This window comes from Chiloscyllium plagiosum, unplaced genomic scaffold (assembly GCF_037043375.1).
Source record: "Chiloscyllium plagiosum isolate Xiang-an unplaced genomic scaffold, Cpla_swu_hap1 HiC_scaffold_15, whole genome shotgun sequence".
Classification (NCBI taxonomy): Eukaryota; Metazoa; Chordata; class Chondrichthyes; order Orectolobiformes; family Hemiscylliidae; genus Chiloscyllium; species Chiloscyllium plagiosum.
The window spans coordinates 1,757,588-1,774,208 of record NW_028270153.1 but is presented as its reverse complement, the minus strand read 5'-3'; the positions used below and the strand labels follow the sequence as shown (position 1 = coordinate 1,774,208).

Sequence of the window (16,621 nt, the reverse complement as noted above, 5' to 3'; positions counted from 1 at the left end):
GGCTCTTCGGCCCAACAAGTCCACACTGAAAAGCAACCCACCCAGACTCATTCCCCTACATCTAACTCTACGGGCAATTTAGCATGGCCAACCCACCCTAACCTGCACATTTTTGGACTGTGGGAGGAAACCGGAGCACCCGGAGGAAACCCACACAGACACGGGGAGAACGTGCAAACTCCACATAGTCAGTTGCCTGAGGCAGGAGTTGAACCTGGGTCTCTGGCGCTGTGAGGCAGCAGTGCTAACCACTGTGCCACCGTGCCACCCATTTGGAGAGTGATAGTTTGCAAAGGTATATGAGAAAGGCAGGAATTGACACTGAGTAATGATGCTGGTTTGAAATGCCATTTTAGGTTCAATGGGCCAAATGGCCTCCTGTGTTGTAACAATTCTGTATTCAATTTTCCAATATAGAGGCATCAGAGAAGGTAGAGAAAAGATTAAGAAAGCTGACACCTGAGCTAACACCATGATAAATAACAGCAATACAGAGAAGCACAAGACTAGGATTTATCTTCAGAGAGGACAGGATTGAGGAGTAACTTCATTCAGATTCAGGAAGGGACCAAGTAGAGAAGATGTTTTCTTTTGTGGGTGAGACCAGAACGAGGGCTATATAAAAATAAGACAGACAGCGGCAAATCCAGGTGGGAATTCGGGAGGAAGCTATTCCCCAGGGAGTGGGGAGAATGTGGAACTCATTCCTGTAGGCTTGTGTAGTGTTGATAATTTAACAGTAAACTGGATAAACCTGAGGAGGAGAGACGATAATTCCATTAGATATAGGAATAGAATTAGGCCATAAGGCCCAGTCAGTCTGCTCTGCCATTCGATTGTGGCTGATATGTTTCCTAACCCCATTCTCCTGCATGTTCCCCATAACCTTTGATCCCCTTACCAATTAAGAAACTATCTCAGTCTTAATTACCCTCAATGCAACTGAAAACAACCTTTCGTTTAAAGCCCTGTTCTCAGCCCTAGTTATTTGACTTGCCAGGACTCTGCTCCCCATATGATTCAGATGGAGCCCGTCCTATCAGAACAGGCCCCTCCTTCCCCAGTACTTCAAACCCATTTCTCCCACACCAATCTTTGAGCCACACATTTGCCTCTTTAATTGACCCTGTGCCAATTTGTTTGTGGTGCAGGTAGTAACCCAGCAACAATTATCTTTCTGGTTTGGATTTTTAATTTAGTCTGAGCTGCTCATATTCCCTCAGCAGAATCTTTTTCCTCTTCCTGCCAATATCATTGGTACCTACATGGTCCACAACTAGATCTTCCCCCTCCCACTCCAAGATCCTCTGCAGCCCAGATCAGATATCCTGAACCCGGGCACTAAGTAGGCAGCACAGCGTTTGGGACTCTCTATGCTGGCCACAGTGAACAGTGCCTATTCCCCTGACTATACTCTCCCTGATCACAAAATCATTTCTCTTTTCTCCCATCTCTTGAATGACTCCCTGTATGTTGTTGCTACGGTCAGTTTGTTCATCCTCCCTGCAGCCCCTACTCTCACCCACACGGGGCAAGAATCTCAAACCTGTCAGACAAGCTCAAGAGCTGAGGCTCCTTCGGCATTACCTCCCGGATCCCTCTACCTGCTTGGCTGGTAGTCGCAGCCTCCTGTCCCTGATCACTGACTGGATTTGAGGTAGTTAATGTAAGGGATGTAACTGCCTCCTGAAACACAGCATCCAAGTAACTCTTCCCCCTCCCTGATGTGTGGCAGAGTTCGATGCTTAGACTGCAGCTCATGCACTTGGAGCCAGAGTTCCTCAGGCACTCAGCACTTATTCCAGATGTGGTCACTCTCAACCCCAATGGGGTTCACCATCTCTCACATCATGCAGTTGATCTGGCCTCCCTGTTTAATTATTTAGTTCCTAATTTGATTTTTAAAAATTTCATAGTGGCCTGTAAATATTTCCTCTATTTACCTTCACCGGAAAGTAACCTATCATCAATTGTCAAGTTAGCAGCTGTCCCCAACCAATGGGCTTCTGATTTTCCTGTGATGTCAGTGCTGGGCCCCAAACCTGGGCTTCAGTCTCTCTCGGGCTGTGTCTCACTCTGGATGTGATTGCTCCTTCCTGACCATACTGTGCTTGCACAGAGAAGAATCTGCTGATGGACAGAGATGACGTGCAGTGGGAGAATGCTCATGTAGGATACAGACAGCAGTATGTAGAAGATGGGCTGAATGGCCTGTTTCTGTGCTGGGAATTCTACACAGGTTTTTGTGAATCAAGGAACGTGTGGGCGCACCCTGTTCCTCAGCAGTGAACCCGCTGAGTTAGCTTTGAGCAGGAAGGAAGTGAGACTGTTTACTGATTACGTTCCAATGGTTTTGGTCTTATATCTTCCGGCAACAATCTCCAATTCTCTGCTAACTGGTTTTTGCTGGAGCTTTTCTGCTATTCTCTGCCTCCGAAACCGTTTCGCCACAGTCTCAAGCTGGGTATTGAGGGGAGCAGCTCTCAGAGGTAGGAGGACGCATGGCTGCCTGTGGCTCCCTCTCTGAATCTGACTGGGGGAGTTTCTCAGGAGCTGCCTGTCACTGAGTAATGTGTCATTGAGCTTGGCTTTGTGTTACCACCATAACACAAATGTCCAGCCAGGACATGGATGTAACTTCTTTTGGCCGACTCTCAAATAGGGAGATCCAGCTGAGTTGTGTTATCACTGACTTAATCCAGTGACCCAGGGAAGGTTATGGGGACCCGGGTTCAAATCCCACCATGGCAGGTGAGATTCAGTAAAAATCTGGAATTAAGAGTCTAATGATGACACTGTCGATTGTTGGAAAAACCCATCTGGGTCACTAATATCCTTTCGGGAAGGAAACTGCCATCCTTACCCAGTCTGGCCTACATGGGACTGCAGACCCACAACGATGTGGTTGACTCTTTACTGCCCTCTGGGATGGGCAATAATCGCTGACCAGCAATGTTCTCGTTCTGTGAATGAATTTTAGAAAGTTTCCATCGCCCTTAATTTACAGGAGGGTCAGCAGGAACATTGAGAGTTCATTGTGTAAGAGAAGCTTTTCTACTACAGAGGAATATCTCCTTTGAGAGAGAGTGAGCGAGAGAGAGAGACAGAAGCTGTGCCTAAAAACTGTTTAGACAGTGTGAACTACCTGTCATTTATTGTTTTTGGCCAATAATAATTGTGCCCGATGGTTCACAGTGAGTTGTAGCAGCCTCTATTAGATAGTGAGGCAGGGTGGAGTAACACAGAAAGTACATTAAATAGCGGCTGAGGTGGAGTTTGATGCACAAAGACTGTTTCTAAGGTTACGAGATGTAATTGTTCTAAATAGGTACATTCTGAGATGGTCAGATTTGCTGCTAGCACAGCTGAGCTAGTATTGTATTGTCCGTGCCTCATTGCCCCAGAGATGATGATGGTGAGCTGCTTTCTTGATTCCTGCAGTCCTTGAGGTGCAGCCACACTGCTTTTTGGTAGCACTGGAACCTTGGTCCTAGAGGAATAAGTAGACCATTCTGCCCTTCGAGCCTGCTTTACTATTCATTTGAGATCATGGGCTATCTGAGTGGTTGAGGGAGCTCTGTTGGTGTTGAAACTGTGGTGAAATATTTCTCAGGCAGGAAGGAGAGTGACTTAGAGGGTGGTGTTTCCTTATTGTGAGCTAAATCATCACTTTGGTTAATGATCAAATTTGACTAAATTACTGTCTTATACGTTAAACATTTTCAGTTCAGAATGGTGTTGAAGGATGATAAAGACCATCGAAGGTCATGGTTTCCTCGGTATTGAGATGGATTTTAACACTGTCCACGCCTTCAAGACAAGCGGGAGCTGAAAGATTCTCAGCTGAGCTGCAACATGGCCTATAATTCAAGGAAGTTTTGCAAAAGGATAAAAGTTTTCCTTGTGATCTGTTGTTTTGTACTTCCGTTATACTTTATCTACAGTCACAGTCTGGTAAAGGAAGGAGCTCTGTGTGCAAACAAAGCCTGTAGCTGTGAGAGCTGTGTTTCAGACCGAGGTATCTCCCATTGGTTTGACGTGCGGTTTAACTCAAGTATTCAGCCACAATTGACCAGCAGCAATGAAAAGATCCCTCAGGACATCCTCCTGTGGTGGTTGGTAAGTCAATCCAGAATTGATTTTAAACACGGAATTTTTAAGCATGGAATTTTTAAACATGGAATTTTGTGGCCCATCCCTAACAATCCTTGAAAGTATTGGTGTGGCACGATGCACTGTGCTCTGTGAAGCTGCTACAAAGGTAGTTCCAGGATTCTGACCCAGGGACAGTTGAATATTTCCGAGTCAGGATGGCGAGTGATCGGAGGGGATCTTGCAGGGAGTGATGCTCCCATTATTCTTGTCCTTTGGGATGGTAGTGCTTGTGAGTTTAATGGGCACCATTAGCATTTATCCCTTTTTCTATCTGTTAATGTCGGGGGGGGGGGGGGGGGAAGGCTGAGAGCTCAGTGAAGCAATTATTGTGTTTTATTTTCAAATGAGGGACATTAAAGCAGGGAACGAAGTGTGTTCCCTTTTCTTGTGGTGCAGTGGTACTGCCTCTTCCTCTTTACCAGGAGGCCTGGGTGCAAGTCCCACCTACCTCAGAAGTGTGTGGTACCTTCTCTGAACAGGTTGGTTATAAAATAGAATAAAATGGCACGGTGGCTCAGTGGTTAGCAATGCTGCCTCACAGCACCAGGGTCCCAGGTTCGATTCCAGCCTCGGGGCGACTGCGTGTGTGGAGTTTGCGCATTCTTCCCGTGTCTGCGTGGGTTTCCTCTGGGTGCTCCGGTTTCCTCCTCCAGTCCAAAAGATGTGCAGATCAGGTGAATTGGCCATGCTAAATTGCCCATATTGTAAGGTGCATTAGTCAGAGGGAAATTAGTCTGGGTGGGTTACTCTTCAGAGGGTCGGTGTGGACTTGTTGGGCCGAAGGGCCTGTTTCCACACTGTAGGGAATCTAATCTAAAACAAGTATGTTCCCTTTGCGGAGATTCCTATTTCTGGGTCATGTGCGCAGACACGAGAAATCCCAACTCCTCCAACTTGACTTTTCAGAAGAAGCTGCTGATGCTTTCTGGGTGGTAGTGGGGGGGGGGGGTGGGAGGGTTCATGGAGCTGATCTGGGGGTCAGATCGGGTGACACAGGAAGAGCTGTCAGTTACTGAGGAAGTCTGGGTGAAAAGTGAAATGACTTTCCACCATAAGTAAAAATCCAAATGAAAGAACAAAATATTCCTCCAGCCCTCACTCTCCCTCAATCCACTCACTCCCCTGACCCCTATGCCAGTTTAATGTGCCCCCCACAACATCTACTTGCCAACTCATTGGTGTATCCCTCAGGTACCCAACCATAGGAAAGGAATAAAGCTCTATTATTTAAAGTTCTTTGTTGGACACTATATTTTATTGACCAAAGCACTCTCATTGATTAAAATAAACACATATTTTGACAGGTCTCGATTACTTTCACAGTGCCTAAAATGTCTTGACAGGTCTTGACTTTTCGGTGCGTTTTGACAGGTGCTGCCGACACAAGCTTGATCCAGATTCTTATCCTAACCCCTGGCCAATGAGCTCCAGGCAATCAGGCTCCAATGTTGCCCACAAATTTCTGTCGTCACCAGTCATGGAGGTTTTCATTGCTCTAACCCCAGCCATTCCCTGATCCAGACAGAAGGCGTACGGCCTGTGTGGTTTTCTTGTTGTTGGTGTTTTAATGTTCTCTAGCACAAAGTGACACTCTCCTCAGAAGGCTTCTCCAACCCAAATGCTGAATTTTTGGATAAAGTACTGATTGATGGGAAATGGGACAGGGTTCTCTCTGTATCAGATTGCAATGTCTCAGAGTGTCAATGGTTCCATTTTAAATATAAAACTGATGAAGGCAAGGCCTCTGACAATTTCCTCACCATCTCCTGAAGACATGTGCTAGTGCAATGTTCCTCAAATTTATCACAGAATCATAGAATGTTACAGCACAGCAAGAGGCCATTCAGCCCATCATGTTTGCCCTAGTCCCAAGAAAGCTACCCAGCTAGTGCCACTCTCCAGCCCCACCTTCACAACCCCTCTGACTTCATCACTTCCAAATATACCTCCAGCTCCTTTTGAAACTTCTTGTAGAATCCTCCTCTCCCACTCTTCCAGGCAGCACGTTCCAAATCCTAACGATGTTTCTCCTCATCGTACCCCTATCAATCTTGAAGTTGTGACCCATTTATCACCCCTGGTTTTGGCAGCTCCATTGTGAGTGTAGGCAGTGGTTAGACTCGTGCTGTGCTAGTCTCTGACCATGGAATCCTCAATAACATTGGCTAACAGTAACAGTGTCGGGGGAGCAATCTCTGGGAGTGGACCAGTGGATGGTTTGTTGCAGGAGATGAGTTGGAGGCAACTGGGGGAAAGGAAAATGGAATGGATTAAGGTGGGTGCTTTAGTTTGCTTCCTATTCAGTTATGAAGGCACCACACTCAGTGGCAGGAATTCTTAACGTCAGTTCCTCAGGTCCAGGACGCCTAACCACTTGATCATATCCAGACAATTCTCTTCGATATTATCGGGGCTAACTGGATTTGGAATCAGATTTAATTCTGAGCAACCTTTTGTTGTTATTCAGTGTCCAGCTTTTTGTAAATTTCACAATTTGTATCATTTGAAAAACTGCTATTTCTGACTCTTGTTTTTGGGCTGGTCTCAGCCAATCAGCTGCTGAACCCTCAGATATTCTCTCGTTGCCTCCAGCCCAAACCTCTCCTGGTCATCTCCCCCACAGCCTCTTCTGTAACCTCCCACCAACCTGCATTCTCTCCCTGTGCTCATTGGCCTCTGTCAGCTTACAATCCCACATTACACTGACCTGACTCTAAACCATCCCCAATCCCACATCAGCTCCATTCCCTTTGACCCTGATCCTCCCCAGATCCACAATCTGACCCATGGTGACCCCTGATCCCAGCATTGATCTGCCCTGACTCTGGTCGCAACCTTTGACCTGCTCTGACCCTGATCCTACCCTTTGACCTGCGCTGACCCTGATGTTTTTCTAACAGCTGCAGTTGCTGTTTCTCTTCTCAGGGGTTACAGTCTCGGCACCCAAGGATGAGGATGATGTACAGCAGACTTTTCGAGACTATGCCGAAGTTTAATTCTATAGAGAATAGCCGGTCCTGTCATTGTCGGAGATGTGCCATTGTTGGAAATTCTGGGAATCTCAAAGGATCAAGCTATGGGCAGTTGATTGACTCTCAGGACTATGTAATAAGGCAAGTTTTAAATTCTATCAGCAACACTTTTAACTCACTTTGTACAACAATAAGGTGACAGTGGCATTCCAAAAATTCCTAGCTCCATAACAAGAAAGGCACTTTCCTGATGTTTCCATTCCCCAGGGATTTTCAACATCTATGCCCTGGGTTAGCCTGAAGGCCAACTCAAACCTGGTGAAAACCCAGCATCGTTCTGAAATACTAAAGGGCAGGCAGCAGACTCCCCCGAATCTCCCAGCAGGCCAGAATGGGTTGCTGAAAGTGGAAGAGATGTTTTTGTTTAATTTTAAATTATTGTGGCTCATCTCTTCCTGACCCTGATAAATCCTCTGTCCTGGATTTGGCCCATTGAGCAGAAGGTTAATTGAATCCGCTTAGTCACATGTGCTAGGGTTGTAACCTCAGTGAAGAGGAACTGCTGAGCTCTTTCCTCAATTAAGTGGGTTTCTCATTAGTTTTTTTGCACAGATCATAAGTATTACTAAAATAAAGACACATTTTGTTGAGGCTTTTATCCTGCACTTATCAGGACATTTTGCAAGAATATCTATTCGAGGGGAAAACCAACATTACAACTGCATGAAAGGAGAATGCTGATTAGTTAGCAAGTGGAATCTGATTGTTAGAGGTGTTCGCAAAGAGAATACACTCATTAATACACTCATTGCTATTAGCTGCTGGACTTCAGAAAGGTTGAATCTGATTGGTTAAGACGATACCCTAAGAAATGAACTAGCGAATAGCGGTCATCTAGTTTGTTGAGTTGATACAGAAGCTGTGTATGTAAATAGGAGCAAGTTACGGCTGATGCTGGAATCTGTACAGAAACCAGTAAATGCTGGAGATCACAGCAGGTCAGGTAGCATCCGTGGAGAGTAAGCTAGCGTTTTGAATCGAGATGACTCTTCATCAGAGCTGAAGACTCAAAATGTTAGCTTGCTCTCTCTCCATGAGGGGTGCCTGATCCGTTGTGATCTTCAGCAGTTTTTGTTCTTTGTGTATGTAAGTGTTCTTTCTGTCTCAAAAGAACAGAACCCTGTTTCCAGTAGATGACAGCATGCTACACTGTGAACCTGACCGATGAGCCCAAATTGATTGTTAGTGTCATTTTTTACAAACTCCGATTACCCTGCGCATTTTGTCTGGACAAGGGGAAACGTGTTTTCAGCAAGACTGTGGGCTCCTTTGACAGCCCGTGAAATTGTTCATTTACTGAGTGGAATTCAGAATCTTCTGCTGAAGTGAATCAACCATCCATTAGCCACAAATAGTGCAGTGCGGTGATTTGAGTACATCATTATGAACTGTTACTGTCATAAAGTAGGTTATGCTCCATGCTGAACGTTATGGAATTTGGGATGTTAATAGGTAGTGAATCTCAAGTGCTGGCCAGTTATTATCCAGTTTACCTTAAACATTTTCACTGAATCCTACAGTGCAGATAGAGGTCATTGAGCCCAGCAAGTCTGTACCAACCCTCTGAAGAGCATCCCATGCCCCACCCTGTGACCCAGTGTGGGGTTTTTCCCATGGCTAACCCACTTAGCATGCACAACCCTGGACAAAGTAGGACAATATGCCATGAATAATCCACCTAACATACATATCTTTGGTACGGTGAGAGGAAACCAGAGCAAACCCATGCAGACAGTCACCCGAGGCTGGAATTGAACGTGGGACCCTGGTACTGGGAGGCAGCAGTGCTAACCACTGAGCCACTGTGCCATTCCTTAAATTTTACTTAAATTATTCACCCTGCGATGATGAGTCTGTGGAATTTTTTGCCACAGAAAGGGATTGAGGTCAAAATATTGAATGCTTCCAAGAAAGAATCAGCTATCATTCTCAGGGCTTAAGAGATCAAAATGTATAGGGAGAAAGTGGGAACAGGGGACGGAGTTGGATGATCAGCCATGATGACATTAAATGGGGGAACAGACTCAAAGGGCTGAATGGTCAACTTCTGCACTATTTTCTGCGTTTCTGTGTTTTGATAGAGGATCGCTTTTGAATATGTGTGAATTAGTCCACAGCAGTAACATTTTGGTTTTTCTACTTAGAATGAACAGGGCAGTGACCAAGGGATATGAGTTGGATGTGGGCAAGAAAACCACCCACCACTTCATGTACCCAGAGAGTGCAAAGGACCTGGGAGCCAATGTTCATCTGGTACTGGTCCCATTTAAACCTCTGGACCTGCTGTGGTTAGACAATGTCCTGCTGAACAGAAACTTCTTTCTGTAAGTAAAGCATAACCTGAGAAGAACCTAACCCATGATCATGAAAGGATTCCTCAGTTAATTACTGCTGTTTGTGGGTGGGACTTGTCATCGCCATCTTCACTTAAATGAGGATGAATGTCATGGCTTTAAGTTTAAAAACAGATGAAGATAATGGAATGAAATGGCATCGATGGTAGAGTGGTTATGTCACAGGACGGCTAATCCCATAGCTGAAGCTGATGATCTGGGGAAACATTCATATCACACCATACAGCTGGGAATTTAACTTAGTTAACCAGAGAAAATGTAGAATTAAAAAAGACGAAACTCTGTGAGTGACCATTGAATTGCTGGTTTGTGTAAAAGGGCATAGGTTTACGGTGGAAATGTGTTGCTGGAAAAGCGCAGCAGGTCAGGCAGCATCCAGGGAACAGGAAAATCGACGTTTCGGGCATAAGCCCTTCCTCAGGAATGAGGAAAGTTTGTCCAGCAGGCTAAGATAAAAGGTAGGGAGGAGGGACTTGGGGGAAGGGCGTCGGATATGTGATAGGTGGAAAGAGGTCAAGGTGAGGGTGATAGGTCAGACTGGGGTGGGGGCGGAGAGGTCAGGAAGAAGATTGCAGGTTAGGAAGGCGGTGCTGAATTCGATGGATTTGACTGAGACAAGGTGAGGGGAGGGGAAATGAGGAAACTGGTGAAATCCGAGTTCATCCCTTGTGGTTAGAGGGTTCCTAGGCGGAAGATGAGGCGCTCTTCCTCCAACCGTCGTGTTGTTGTGGTCTGGCGATGAAGGAGTCCAAAGACCTGCATATCCTTGGTGGAGTGGGAGGGGGAGTTGAAGTGTTGAGCCACAGGGTGGTTGGGTTGGTTGGTCCGGGTGTCCCAGAGGTGTTCTCTGAAACGCTCCGCAAGTAGGCGGTCTGTCTCCCCAATATAGAGGAGGCCACATCGGGTGCAGAGGATGCAATAGATGATGTGTGTGGAGGTGCAGGTGAATCTGTGGCGGATATGGAAGTTTCCTTTGGGGCCTTGGAGAGAGGTGAGGGGGGAGGTGTGGGCGCAAGTCTTGCACCTCCTGCGGTTGCAGGGGAAGGTGCCGGGAGTGGAGGTTGGGTTGGTGGGGGGTGTGGATCTGACGAGGGAGTCACGGAGGGAGTGGTCTTTACGGAATGCTGATAGGGGAGGGGAGGGAAATATATCCTTGGTGGTGGGGTCCATTTGGAGGTGGCGGAAATGACGGTGGATGATGCGCTGTACATGGAGATTGGTGGGGTGGTAGGTGAGGACCAGTGGGGTTCTGTCCTGGTGGCGGTTGGAGGGGCGGGGCTCAAGGGCGGAGGAGCGGGAAGTGGAAGAGATGCGGTGGAGGGCATCGTCGACCACGTCGGGGGGGAAATTGCGGTCCTTGAAGAAGGAGGCCGTCTGGGTTTTACGTTTTTGGAACTGGTCCATCTGGGACCAGTTGCGGCGGAGTCAAAGGAATTGGGAGAATGGGATGGCGTTTTTACAGGGGGCTGGGTGGGAGGAGGTGTAGTCCAGGTAGCTGTGGGAGTCGGTCGGTTTGTAATAGATGTCCGTGTTGATTCGGTCGCCTGAGATAGAAATAGAAAGGTCGAGGAAGGGGAGGGAGGAGTCTGAGACTGTCCAGGTGAATTTGAGGTCGGGGTGGAAGGTGTTGGTGAAGTGGATGAACTGTTCAACCTCCTCGTGGGAGCACGAGGCGGCGCCGATACAGTCATCGATGTAGCGGAGGAAAAGGTGGGGGGTGGTGCCAGTGTAGCTGTGGAAGATGGACTGTTCCACATATCCTACGAAGAGGCAGGCATAGCTGGGGCCCATGTGGGTGCCCATGGCTACTCCTTTCGTTTGGAGAAAGTGGGAGGATTGGAAAGAGAAGTTGTTCAGGGTGAGGACCAGTTCTTCGACTGACTGAACTGGTCCTCACCCTGAACAACTTCTCTTTCCGCATGGGCCCCAGCTATGCCTGCCTCTTCGTAGGATATGTGGAACAGTCCATCTTCCGCAACTACACTGGCCCCACCCCCCACCTTTTCCTCCGCTACATCGATGACTGTATCGGGGCGGCCTCGTGCTCCCACGAGGAGGTTGAACAGTTCATCCACTTTACCAACACCTTCCACCCCGACCTCAAATTCACCTGGACAGTCTCAGATTCCTCCCTCCCCTTCCTCGACCTTTCTATTTCTATCTCAGGCGACCGAATCAACACGGACATCTACTACAAACCGACCGACTCCCACAGCTACCTGGACTACACCTCCTCCCATCCTGCCCCCTGTAAAAACGCCATCCCATTCTCCCAATTCCTTCATCTCCCCCGCATCTGCTCCCAGGAGGACCAGTTCCAAAAACGTAAAACCCAGATGGCCTCCTTCTTCAAGGACTGCAATTTCCCCCCCCTGACGTGGTCGATGATGCCCTCCACCGCATCTCTTCCACTTCCCGCTCCTCCGCCCTTGAGCCCCGCCCCTCCAACCGCCACCAGGACAGAACCCCACTGGTCCTCACCTACCACCCCACCAATCTCCATGTACAGCGTATCATCCGCCGTCATTTCCGCCACCTCCAAACGGACCCCACCACCAAGGATATATTTCCCTCCCCTCCCCTATCAGCATTCCGTAAAGACCACTCCCTCCGTGACTCCCTCGTCAGATCCACACCCCCCACCAACCCAACCTCCACTCCTGGCACCTTCCCCTGCAACCGCAGGAGGTGCAAGACTTGCGCCCACACCTCCCCCCTCACCTCTCTCCAAGGCCCCAAAGGAAACTTCCATATCCGCCACAGATTCACCTGCACCTCCACACACATCATCTATTGCATCCTCTGCACCCGATGTGGCCTCCTCTATATTGGGGAGACAGGCCGCCTACTTGCGGAGCGTTTCAGAGAACACCTCTGGGACACCCGGACCAACCAACCCAACCACCCTGTGGCTCAACACTTCAACTCCCCCTCCCACTCCACCAAGGATATGCAGGTCTTTGGACTCCTCCATCGCCAGACCACAACAACACGACGGTTGGAGGAAGAGCGCCTCATCTCCCGCCTTGGAACCCTCTAACCACAAGGGATGAACTCGGATTTCACCAGTTTCCTCATTTCCCCTCCCCCCCACCTTGTCTCAGTCAAATCCATCGAACTCAGCACCGCCTTCCTAACCTGCAATCTTCTTCCTGACCTCTCCACCCCCACCCCAGTCTGACCTATCACCCTCACCTTGACCTCTTTCCACCTATCGCATTTCCGATGCCCCTCCCCCAAGTCCCTCCTCCCTACCTTTTATCTTAGCCTGCTGGACAAACTTTCCTCATTCCTGAGGAAGGGCTTATGCCCGAAACGTCGATTCTCCTGTTCCCTGGATGCTGCCTGACCTGCTGCACTTTTCCAGCAACACATTTTCAGCTCTGATCTCCAGCATCTGCAGATCTCACTTTCTCCTCATAGGTTTAGGGTGAGAGGGGAAAGGTACAAAAGAGACCTAAGGGGCAACCTTTTCACGCAGAGGGTGGTACGTGTATGGAATGAGCTGCCAGAGGAAGTGGTGGAGGCTGGTACAATTGCAACATTTAAGAGGCATTTAGATGGGTTTATGAATAGGAAGGGTTTGGAGGGATATGGGCCGGGTGCTGGCATGTGGGACTAGATTGTGTTGGGATATCTGGTCGGCATGGACGGATTGGACCGAAGGGTCTGTTTCCGTGCTGTACATCTCTATGACTCTATCTGTCTGATTGTATCTGACTGCTGGTCACTGTCTCCTGGATAAGCCAATGTTTCCACAATCAACACAGACCCTCAGCACTCTGTGGCTTTCTGCATGATATCCAACATCCCATCCCAACTCGGCTTCTGACCCCGCCACTGCAATGCCAGGTCATATCAGTGGCTGAATTCTTGGTTCTGAGTCAATCCGTTCAAATCCCACTCTGGGACCTGAACACAAAATTCTTAGGCTGACCCTCCAATGTAGTATAGAGAGAATACTGCTACAGCATAAGGAGTTGCTTTTAGATAAGATCTTGATACAACCACCTCCACCACCAAACCCCCTTTTGAAGGGGAGGTGTGTGGTTACCAGTTATTCTGGCCAATCCACCAACAACACCAAATAGGCAAATCATCTGGGAACTAGCAGGTTGGTGTATGGGATCCTGCAGTGCTCAGATTGGCCACCAAGTTTTTGACATTTAAATGGACTCGATTGCCTGAGAAATGTTTTGAGACATTCTGAGGCTATGAAAGGTGCTATATAAATACAAGTCTTCCTTGCAGTCTTCAGGTGATGCTGCACACAGTCTTTGCTCTCTGTGTAAGTTCCACCCGCCCTCCTTCTGTCAACACATTTGAGAATCAGAGAATGATTCACCACTATAGGAGCCTTCCCACCCCATAAATAAATCAATAAATCCATCATCCCTGTCCCTCTCCCATAGCCAAGTACATTTCATTTACCCTTTGCGACTTTATCCAGTTCTCTTTAGGTCTGTTTCCAAAGGCATTTCACATCCAAATGACTGAGGTTGATGACAGGGGCATCTTTGATGTAGACTTCACAGTTCCGAATATTCCAACTGACCCCCAGTTGATCTGAAGCCACGCTTCCTGGTTTTGCTCCTGCTGTGTTTTCTGGTGTTTTTTTTCTGGTTTTTTTTTCTCTAGGTATTTCCTAGGTGTAGGTCCCTCTTGAATCTCCTCTTGCCTGCCTGTTGCTGTCTGACCACATTCCGCTGTTACACAGACAGGAAACCTCTCTCTTGTGTTTCTCCCTTTCCAGGATGTTCAGGAAACTGAAAGGTCCCATTACCGCTGATCGCGGCAAGGTGAGATGTTATTGTAGTAGAGACATACACCATTTCCACATGATTGAGGTATATCAGTCTAGGGTGTAGGTGTGAGAAAATGTGCATACGCAAGTATACATTTATCAAAATAAATTGTGTGCACATGTGTGTGTGTGTAGGAGTATAGTATATGTATGAGTGTGAACACTGTGTGTGAGTACAGTGTGTGATGTGAGTGTGAACAGTGTGTGTGTGTGAGTACAGTATATGTGTGTGTGTGAACACTGTATGAATAGTGTGTAATGTGAGTGTGAACAGTGTGTGAGTACAGTGTGTGATGTGTGTGAACACTATGTGAGTACAGTATATGTATGTGAGTGTGAACACTGTGTGAGAGTACAGTGTGTGATGTGTGAACACTGTGTGAGTACAGTGTGTGATGTGAGTGTGAACACTGTGTGTGTGAGAGTACAGTGTGTAATGTGAGTGTGAACACTGTGTAGTAGTGTGTGATGTGTGTGAGTACAGTGTGTGATGAGAGTGTGAACACTGTGTGTGTGTGTGAGTACAGTGTGTGATGAGAGTGTGAACACTGTGTGTGTGTGTGAGTACAGTGTGTGATGTGAGTGTGAACACTGTGAGTACAGTGTGTGATGTGAGTGTGAACAGTGTGTGTGAGTACAGTGTGTGATGTGAGTGTGAACACTGTGTGTGTGTGAGAGATAGTGTGTGATGTGTGAACACTGTGTGTGTGTGAGAGATAGTGTGTGATGTGTGAACACTGTGTGTGTGAGAGAGTACAGTGTGTAATGTGAGTGTGAACATTGTGTGTGTGTGTGAGAGAGTACAGTGTGTGGTGTGTGTGTGAACACTGTGTGAGTACAGTGTGTGATGTGAGTGTGAACACTGTGTATGTGAGACAGTAGTGTGTGATGTGAGTGTGAGCAGTGTGTGTGTGTGAGAGAGTACAGTGTGTGATGTGAGTGTGAGCAGTGTGTGTGTGTGTGTGTGAGAGAGAGAGTACAGTGTGTGATGTGTGTACAGAAACTGACAGTGACCAGGATCATCAGATGTTCAGATTGTTCTCCTGTGAATGTTTTCTCTGCGATCACTCATGTTGTTCAACAGCAGGTGATTATTTCCCACATCACTCTCTCACCAGGTCATCATCTTTCATCCAGTCTTCTTCAAGTATGTCCATGACAAATGGACTGAGCATTATGGGAAGTACCCATCCACTGGGATGCTGGCTCTTATCTTTGGGCTTCACATCTGTGATCAGGTAAAGGCAGAGAAACCCCAAGTATGATTGATCTGCTCGTGCTGACAGCGGCTGGATTGTTTTGATTAACCTGGTTCAAGCAGAGCAGCAAACTGCCCTGTGAGTGCTTTGCCGTTGAAATAAAATTGAAAATGCTGGGAAATACTCAGCACATTGGGCAGCATCTGTGCAGAAAGAAACAGTTTCAGGTTCTGAGGAACACAGGTTTGAAGGAGAGTGGATTAGTTTGAAGATCAGTGAGTTAACTGACAATAGCTTTCCAAAAGTCTTGTCTGTAGCTAGCATGCAACTAATTTTGTTTTACCATTCACTTGGTGATGCACCCCTCCTGGAGGAACTTCACATAGACTTTCTAAAAATGTTATTTATGGGATGTGGGTGTCTCTGCCTGGACCAGTGTTTATTGCCCATCCCTAGTTATAGAATCATAGAGTCCTACAGCAGAGATACAGTTGCCCCTTGAGAAGGTGGGGGCGAGCTGCCTTCTTAAACCGCTGCAGTCCATGTGCTGTAGGTAGACCCACAATGCACTTGGAGGGAAATTCCAGGATTTTGACCCAGTGACAGTGAGGGAACGGCGATGTATTTCCAAGTCAGGATGATGAGTGCCTTGGAGGGGAACTTGCAGGGGTGGTATTCCCATGTATCTGCTGCCCTTGTCCTTCTAGATGAAAGTGGTCATGGGTTTGGAAGCTGGCTGTTGCAGGGACCTTGGTGAATTACTGCAGAGCAGCTTGTACAATCCATCTTGTACAATGACAGGTATTTTTTAACAAGTCAGTGATTTTAAGAGCTATTCATTGAAAGATCAGGATCAAAAATTCTTTTCTCTCGAGCTGATAGAGATCTTTATAATTGATTGGCTGTTAATGGAATAAAGATAGAGATGTGTTAACTTGTAGGGGAAATCCAAAACTGGAGACCATAAATATAAGATAAAGTAAATCGAAGTACGGGACATAAATATCAGGAAAGGGCTGACAGGAAAGCAAACTGAAGTGTGACTGTGTAGAAATCATTAAACTGCTGCAGGTTCTA

The 16,621-nt window shown here is 47.2% G+C and overlaps 1 protein-coding gene across 9 annotated transcripts in view; it reads left to right on the top strand.

Annotated features, from left to right (window-relative positions):
• Positions 1-16,621, top strand: part of LOC122560333 (CMP-N-acetylneuraminate-beta-galactosamide-alpha-2,3-sialyltransferase 2-like) — a 48,833-nt gene that overhangs the window by 22,076 nt on the left and 10,136 nt on the right. For 4 of the 9 annotated variants that reach the window (XM_087994659.1, XM_087994656.1, XM_087994657.1 and 1 more), the window contains 5 exons: positions 3,727-4,119; positions 7,081-7,268; positions 9,332-9,511; positions 14,295-14,340; positions 15,464-15,583. In XM_087994659.1, coding sequence (XP_087850785.1) covers positions 3,856-4,119; positions 7,081-7,268; positions 9,332-9,511; positions 14,295-14,340; positions 15,464-15,583 — 798 coding nt within the window. In that variant the 5' untranslated portion in view covers positions 3,727-3,855. The other 5 variants (XM_043710979.2, XM_087994655.1, XM_043710978.2 and 2 more) reach the window with 5 other exon arrangements.